This window comes from Eurytemora carolleeae, unplaced genomic scaffold (genome assembly GCF_000591075.1).
Source record: "Eurytemora carolleeae unplaced genomic scaffold, Eaff_2.0 scaffold979, whole genome shotgun sequence".
Classification (NCBI taxonomy): Eukaryota; Metazoa; Arthropoda; class Copepoda; order Calanoida; family Temoridae; genus Eurytemora; species Eurytemora carolleeae.
Window position 1 is genome coordinate 69420 of NW_019396877.1, and position 9140 is coordinate 78559.

Genomic DNA, 9140 nt, shown 5'->3' on the forward strand with positions numbered 1-9140 from the left:
GTTATAAATAAATTACATATGCATTGTATACTGTATAGCCCGGTCTATGAATACAAATGGGAAAACTCAATTTCTTAATCCAAGATTTCAAAATCTTGTACTTTTCTATTTCTCTGTTTTTCTATTCGTCAAATAAAGGTTGGAGTATTATCTTAGTGTATGTTATTAGACAGCAGCAACAATAAATAAAGAAAAAAAATGTGCAAAAAAGCTAGTTAAAAAAATTTTCGACATTTCGTTTTTATAAAGCGCTTAGCGTTGGCTTTTTAACTTTTGAAGAAGAAAAAAACTGTAAATGTGCAGATTCATTTTCAAATTCCAAAATTAGCTTTTTTTGTCAATGGCTTTCCGAAAAGCTTAAAATTGTCAAAAATCAAAACAGAGATTATGTATGGAATTGTATAAAATCTACCCATTTAAACGACCTGAACCAGTGAGTTTTTGGGAAAAATATACAAATTTATTTGAATGTTTTAGTGAAAAAAGCTGTCAAATTAATGTGTTTTTAAATAAGTTTACTGAATGATGTTTTTTACAAGAATTTCATAGAAAAGTAATTTATTCAGAAGATTTCGCGAATGAATGATTTTTTCTCGCACTGATAAGATTTGTTTTTAAAGTTTTTTTTTTAAATAAAGGAATTGAGTCTTTGCCACAGACTCTGAATTTCTAATTTCTATTGCAATTTGCAAATTAGAAATATATTCGAAAATTTGAGTTTGCAGCAAAAACTCAATTCCTTTGAGTGAAAATGTTACTTGTTAACAACGACTGCTACGTAAAATCCTAGAACGTAGAAAATGTTACCTGTAAACAACGACTGCTATATAAAATTCTAGAACGTAGAAAATTTTACCTGTTGACAACAACTGCTACATAAAATTCTTGAATGTAGAAAATGTTACCTGTCAACAACGACTTCTATGTAAAATCCTAGAATGTAGAAAATATTACCTGTTAACAATGACTGCTACAAAAAATTCTTGAACGTAGAAAATATTACTTGTTAACAACAACTGCTACGTTAAATCCTAGAACGTAGAAAATATTACCTGTAAACAACGACTGCTACGTAAAATCCTAGAATGTAGAAAATATTACCTGTTAACAACGACTGCTACGTAAAATCCTAGAACAAATGTGATTGGTATGAGATCTCCGAACTTTCTACAGTGATGACAAAGATCTTCGAATACTACCTAAAAAATAATTAAATTTTTGCAAATATGTTTTTGTTTGGAATAGGTTAAAAAAGTATGCATGTAGTTATATCCCATATAAGTTAAAATGTAGATCGAATTTCTGGGTTCTGTTTATTATGATTATGAACATGGAACATAGTTTATGGTCTAAGGTGGTAGAACATTGTTCTGGCTGAGTTCTTCAACAGCTGAGATCTTCAACAGCTGAATTCATCTCCAACAACTGAGTTCATCTTCAACAGCTGAGATCTTCAACCTCTGAGTTCATCTCCTACAGCTGAGTTCATCTTCAACAGCTGAGATCTTCAACAGCTGAATTCATCTCCAACAACTGAGTTCATCTTCAACAGCTAAGATCTTCAACAGCTGAGTTTATCTCCAACAGCTGAGTTCATCTTCAACAGCTGAGATCTTCAACAGCTGAGTTCATCTTCAAAAGCTGAGTTCATCTTCAACAGCTGAGTTCATCTTCAACAGCTGAGTTTACCTTCAACAGCTGAGTTCATCTTCAACAGCTGAGTTCATCTTCAACAGCTGAGTTCATCTTCAACAGCTGAGTTCATCTTCAACAGCTGAGTTCATCTTTAACAGCTGAGTTCATCTTCAACAGCTGAGTTCATCTTCAACAACATTGAGGACTTAGGAGTGCTCGAGTGTCCCAACTTATGGATTTTGAGTTGTTCATCATAAATCCACGCCATGTTATATAAAAAGTTAAAAGTTAGAAAACAATGTGTTTTTTTAATAGAAATAGGCTAGAAAAGGTACGCATGCATGTAGCTATAGGGGTTGTTAATTTTTTTTGTTTAAATTTAAAAAAATCATTTAATAAAAACTTCCGGAGTTTAGACCTTGCATATTAAGAAGAATGTTAAAAGTATAGTCTAAAATCAAGAGAAGCGTAATTGCGGAAAATGAAAACGTGTGTTAGCAGAAAACTTACCGCAATTTTCAGAAATCAAGTGTAAGCGTAATTTCAAGTGACCTTACATACATATTGCATAAGATGACAATGCCCGAAAAATGGGACCTTAAAAGCTATGTCAATTCAAGTACGAATTATATATCAATGATTATAATTTTGAAAATGTATTACTTTTAATTGTGGTTTTTCTACTAAAGTGACTTGCGCATTTCTACTGCTGGAAAACATGTAAGAATTATTATAAAAAAAAAAACAATTTATATAACGAAAATATTTTCCATAATACTGAACAGAAGAAGGTTTGAAAGGTAAGGCGTAAAAATGTTCTAATATACAGCTCTTTAGAAACAGAAGTTGCAGGAACATGAACACATATTCAAGGTTTAAAACTGAAGTTTTTGTAAAATATATATCTGGTTTTTTAGTGACAGTACATTGTTGTACAAGAAACTAACCTGGTTCTCCAGTACATTAAGCTGTTTAAGAAACAAACCAGGTTCTCCGGTACATAGTTGTACAAGAAACTGGATTGGTTCTTTAGTACATATGTTGTAAAAGAAACCAACTTAAGGTTCCCCAGAACAGAGTTAAGTTTACGAAACTAACCTGGTTCTCCAGGTCCAGTACAGTGTTGTACAAGGAACTAACCTGGTTCTGCAGATCCAGTACATAGTTGTACAAGAAACTAACCTGGTTCTCCAGGTCCAGTACATAGTTGTACAAGAAACTAACCTGGTTCTCCAGGTCCAGTACATAGTTGTACAAGAAACTAACCTGGTTCTCCAGGTCCAGTACATAGTTGTACAAGAAACTAACCTGGTTCTCCAGGTCCAGTCCATAGTTGTACAAGAAACTAACCTGGTTCTCCAGGTCCAGTACATAGTTGTACAAGAAACTGAGGAAGAAGTAGAGAACTATGAAGAGGAACAGATTCGGCCAAACCAACTTTACCAAAATAATAAAATTCTAAACTGAATTTCTTCTCAAAATCTTTATTTATAGCTAAATAGTTCAAATACGTGTGACGGGAAGATAAAATTAATCTTTTTGTGAAATATATAAAAAATAGTTGGAGAAAAATTGAGTAAACCTGATGCAAATAAATATTTTTAAATTTAGATATAACCACAGATCACTAGTTAATTCTAGGAAGGTTTAAATTGGTTTCAACCTAGCGTTCGTTAAAAAATTCAAAGAATCGGAGTCGGACCCCACTATTTTTTATCTTATTGTTTAGTTACCGCGGGTTTAAAGATGTTTTTAAAAAGAGGATAAATTTTCTCCCACTTCATAAAAGTAAAAAGAATATAATTAAATTTATAAGAAACATTTTCTGTGCTCGCTGTGTGTTTATGTTGTTGTCTAGATACAGTGATAACCAGAAAACATGACGACATTATAGCAATACTGAAGTGTATTTGATGTTGTTACAAAGCAAATAGTTTTACTTTTTAAATTATTAATTTAGGAAATGGGTCTGTTTACGATGCACAATTGCTGTGTCTCATGCTCATTGGACTTTTTAAAGTTCTAACTTGATTCTAAAAGTTGTCTTCCTATCTCAGAGTTTTCTGGTTCTCACTGTATGATAGAAATAAATAAAAGCAAATGTGTTCTTGTGTTAAAGTTATAGTTTATAGTAAAAAAATTGGACTTTTACAAACTTTGAATTTTTCGAAATTTACTAAAACATCAATTAATGAGTGGCAATTATAGTTAAGATTAAAGATCAGCGCCTAGTTTTAAATAAAATTGTGCTAATTTTCAAGTCATAAAGCCTAAACCCACTTAGAATAAATCATTTTTAGTTCGAAAAACACCTTTTATTTGGTGGAATTGAGTAGAACAAGGAAAAAGCTCTAATTGTACGATTCAACGAACGGAAAGAAAATTTTCCTTTTTAGCTCTTCAAATAATCACTTTTTGTTACCTTTGGTTTTTATAAGAAGTAATTGGCAAAACTCTTATCGATTTTTGCTTGAAAGCGTGAAAGCGTGAAAGCACAGTTTAGAATTCACAATTAAAATCTGTTTCAAATCCTCTCTTAAAATCTAATTAAAAAATCTAATTAAAGATACCCACTGTGAATCTTTTCTAAATCAAAAAATAGTTCTTGAAAGCACCCCCCCCCCCCCCCCCGGCCATCACCAGGATTTTGACGTGTATAATGACCTAAAACTTTTTTTAAAAAAATTGCGAGAGGGGTACAAATTTGATTTTAAAGAATTAGTTTTTACCTTGTAAATACTCCCCTTCCATCTGAAGAGAAGTTTCCAAAAAACACCAAAACCCCGGCTTGTTGCAACCTTAAAAATAACTGTGTTTTTTATTGCATTGTTATCTTGCCAGAGTTGCAATCTTCCACGCAAACCTTAGGTAATTCAATTAAATTTTAAACCAATCATTCAGATATATTAGCTTATCAAGTTATATATGGCAATTTCAATTCTGGGCTTATTAATTGTATATGATGTACTTTTGACGACGATTATTTGACCGCAAGGTGTCTCTGGTCTCAATATTTCCGAGCCCGTTTTCTCCATAGAAAGTGGTCGTGTATTTCACGTACTTTGGGGGACGATATGTTGGCCGCTAGATGTCTCATGCAAAATTCTTATCTGATAGATAGATATTTCTCCGTACATTTGACGACCAATATAGGAGACGTCAAGTTGTCGACCAATGTAGTTTATAAAAGGAACGGCCTCAGGGATTTCATTTGGGAGAGAAACCTAGCGGCATAAAATCGTCGTCCAAAGTACATATAGTACCTAAAAAATTAATAAAAAAGATTATTATGATATAATTAATCTAAATTTGAAATCTCCGAATTTGATTTTGACATTCAAAACTTGTAATATCTAAATGATTAGTTATAAATTTAATTGACTTTTTTACGGTGGAATGATGTAACTCTGTGAATTTACATGTGTTCTACGCTCTTGGGTATAAGGCATTTTTACCCATTTTCTCCTTATAATACGCAACAGATAGAACTAAAATTACTATATAGCGATCAAAACTACATTCAATTCGAGATCATTTTTAGTAAACACTACCTTTAACATTTTTGATTCACCGACAAAGGGTCAAACGACCCAGGGTCAAACGACAAAGGGTCAAACGACACAGCTGGTCAAACGACACAGGGTCAAACGACACTGGGTCAAACTACAAAGGGTCAGAAGTGCGACAAAGGGTCAACGACAAAAGGTCAAAATGATAAAAATATTTTTTGATTTGAATCATAGGAAACTCGCAATTTTAATCACAAAAAATCTCCGAATTTGATTTTGACATTCAAAACTTGTAATATCTAAATGATTAGTTATAAATTTAATTGACTTTTTTTACGGTGGAATGATGTAACTCTGTGAATTTACATGTGTTCTACGCTCTTGGGTATAAGGCATTTTTACCCATTTTCTCCTTATAATACGCAACAGATAGAACTAAAATTACTATATAGCGATCAAAACTACATTCAATTCGAGATCATTTTTAGTAAACACTACCTTTAATATTTTTTCATAATAACAAACTAAAATAAGGAAATTAAAATGACGAATATATTGTTTGACATTGAGAACAGAATGTAAGGAACATACACATGTTGTAATAAGTTATTCTGTTCATCATTTTTTTTAATATGACTTTCAACATCATTTCTTGTGTCTTGTGCCTCTTCCTGTGTTGATGGAATTCCAGAATTATCTTCTCGAATTCGAACAAGACTTTCATAATTTATACAAACGTTAGGGTGTTCTTTAATTTGACCAATATGTTGTAAAATAAGGTAAGTACACAAACATTATTTTTCAAATAAAATCTTAGATGCAAATTTTTTTTAGAAATTAAGAAAGATGTTTTAACAATCCAAAAAGCAATTTCTCGATCATAAATTGTGCATCAAAGAATAAGCAAGTTTATTTTATTTTGTTTGTGTGATGTTATTTAGCTAAAAGTTTCTTGTTAATTAGTAAAAGTTTGTGATGTTTTTTACTATTGGAGAAATAAAAAAGTTCTAAGAAAATAAAACTTTAGTGAATTGACTATTGAAATGAGCTTATTGCAAACATCTTTTCATAACTTTGAATCAAAAGCAAAGGAAAAGCTACAAACCGCTGTTTATCGGTTGTTACCAAGGTTGTTTATTATATTCTGGATGCGCTCCAATTTACGGAAAATTTCTTCTTTATAGCAATTGGACACTAAAAATCCTCATCGTACTGATTATTGGCGGAGGATGAAATGACAACCACGCACCTCTGCCCCTTTAGTAAAAGTAAATTCAACCTATATGAAGCATAAAGTCTGACCGCGTCAACCTTATTGCCCTGGCTAGTCCTGTCCATAGAGCTAGGTACAGTACAAACTGGGAGCGGAAAGGTTGACCCGACTCTGAAATTCAAATGTAATACGGCAGAGAAAGATTTTCTCCACTTTTAGCAGCTGACAGGCTGAGAAAATCCTTCTCTGCGTTATACGTTGTCACTTCATCTTCCGCCAATAAGCTGTTACGTCATTTGAGGATTTTGATTCTCCATTGCTATGAAAAAGACATTTTCCGTACATTGAAGCGTATTAAGAGTATCTACCTTTAATAATCAACCTTGGCTGTTTCAGTTAGATTAGTACATAAAAAACCTCATCAGAATACGTGACAGTCATTATAATTGATGGAGCATATCTTGAACTGTTTCTGCTCTTCAAAACCGTTTTTCCTGTTGCTGCAAACTGTGTCTGCTAATCAAAACCGGTTTTTGTTTTGCTGTACACTGTGTCTGCTAATCAAAACCGGGTTTTCTATTACTATACACTGTGTCAGCGATTCAAAACCGGTTTTCCTATAACTGTAAACTGTATCTCCTATTCAGAACTGGTTTTCCCATAACTGTGTGCTAAATTTGCTAATCAAAACCGGATTTTCTATTAGTCTACACAGTGTCTGCTATTCAAATCCGGTTTTTTCCCCTATCACCATGTACAGCGTACACGTTGTCTGCTATTAAAAACCGGTTTTCCTATCGTACTGTGCTTTTCACTGTGTCTGAAATTCTAATCACTGTTTTCTGGAAATATTTTAAATGGCTGCGATATGATGACCTAGCGGTCAGCGGACCTAGCGTGTTTCCATTTTTCCTAAAATTTAAACTTTACAATTGATAGGACTTTTCAATGATCATGAAAACCAAGTGAAATTTGTTATCTTTGTTTTCAAAGTGCACAATTTAAGTTTTTAATACAAACTATGTCTTTAATCTTTATTTTGAAAACTCAAAGACAAGTTGATAAAATTTAATTTCTAGATGAAATGTTTAAGATATTTCGAGTTTTATTATTATACAATATTAATGCCCCCTCCCCTCCATTACACCATGACATATATTATGTAGGTTTATCTAGTTAGTAATTTGATACCATGCTACTGGTATCTGAAAAAAGAGAGCAGCTCACAAGATATCTTGAACAAAATTGTATTTATTGTCATCTTCAGAACATACAGAAGATATCCAAAAGCATGAAAATTGAGTATTTAAAAAATTTTCTTGACCATGCCAAAATCAGCCGAAATGCGCATTTTTCTTTCTTATATTTTCAGTAAACATTATCTAGAGTTGTTTTTGTAAATACCCTGTACTATATGTAAATTGAAGCTTTACTAACTAATTTTCCATGAAAAAGATTTTTCGTNCCATTTATACCTTCCCTATTCGTAGTGAATCCCCCTCCTCTTTTTCTTATTGTAATCGAATTTCAAACTTAAAATCCTACATCCTACAGTATTAACTAGGAAACTCTGGAATAGTAAGACAACTTTAAAAATCAAGTTTTGGCTTTAAAAAGGTCCAATGACCATGAAATAAAACAATTGTGCAGTGCAAACAGACCCATTTCACAAGATAAGTGATTTTATAAGTGTCTAGTAAAACTATTTGCTTTGTAACCCCATCAAATACACTTAAGTATTGCTATAATGTCGTCTTCCTATTCCATTGTTTTCTGGTGATCACTGTACTCCCCCCATTCTTATGCTCACATTCGAACATTTTTCCAATGTAGAATCCATCTTTTCCCTTCCTTTGAACTACCCCCCCCCCCTTCCCCCCAGGTTTCAGTTTCATGCATATATGTAGTAAATGGTGTTTATGCACAAGAGAAAAATAAACAGTTAATGACGTGGCGTTGGGGAATTTACATTTTCCGGTGAACTGAGCTGAGCGATGGGAGGAAGGCCAACCAAAACAATATCTCGTCCGAGCCACCTCTAAAACGTCTACAGATTTTCAAAAGATATTTTTATTAGCAAGGGTTGGACATTAAAAAAATAATATTGGAAGGACGAGGATTTCGAGGTGGTTCGGACGAAAAATTGTTGTGGTTGGCTTTCCTCCCCTCGCTGAGCTGAGCCGAGCAGTTTAAATAAATAATCATTAGACCAATGAACATGTATTTATCTAAGAAGCAATGCTTAGGATTCATAAATTTCATAAAACCGTCAAAATTAGCATGTATTGTAAGAAGTGCACAAAGTTGTACACGTACATGTACATGACAAATGTACAACTTAAACCATTCTACCCACTTTTACCTCTGTACAATTTACATTTAAAACTGCACATATACACTGTACAACTGGAACCATATACGTACAGTTAAGAATTTACAACGTAAATAATTGTACAATTAAAAATGTAAATAATAAATATGCTTCTGTATATTTAATAAAAATGTGCGTGGTGTGAGGTATGACTAGAATCTAACATATACAGAACATAAACACTACACACCTTAAAACTCAGAGCCCAAAACTTAAGACAAGGTATCGTTATGAAACCCAGTATCGGATCTTGGGTTTCAAGAATGGGGAAAGCGATTTTTTAAAATATCGATCTATTTTTTAGACATCTTATCTTTTAATTTTCTATTCCGGCTCAGGCTCCTTCATTATAAACGCATGCGCACAGATCAAATTCAGAAAATAATATTTTTTCAGTAATTCAATCCAATCC

The 9140-nt window shown here is 32.7% G+C and overlaps 1 protein-coding gene across 1 annotated transcript in view; it reads right to left on the reverse strand.

The window, feature by feature from the left end:
- LOC111709637 (bestrophin-4) overlaps positions 1 to 6875 on the reverse strand; it is a 29292-nt gene extending 22417 nt beyond the window's left edge. Inside the window, exons 1-4 of the mRNA XM_023483404.1 lie at positions 6775 to 6875; positions 4365 to 4433; positions 2986 to 3072; positions 1102 to 1199 (exon numbers count right to left, since the gene is read on the reverse strand). Of these exons, the coding sequence (XP_023339172.1) occupies positions 1102 to 1199; positions 2986 to 3072; positions 4365 to 4433; positions 6775 to 6798 (278 nt within the window). The 5' untranslated portion in view covers positions 6799 to 6875. The remainder of the gene's footprint in view (positions 1 to 1101; positions 1200 to 2985; positions 3073 to 4364; positions 4434 to 6774) is intronic.
- Positions 6876 to 9140: the final 2265 nt, after the last annotated feature.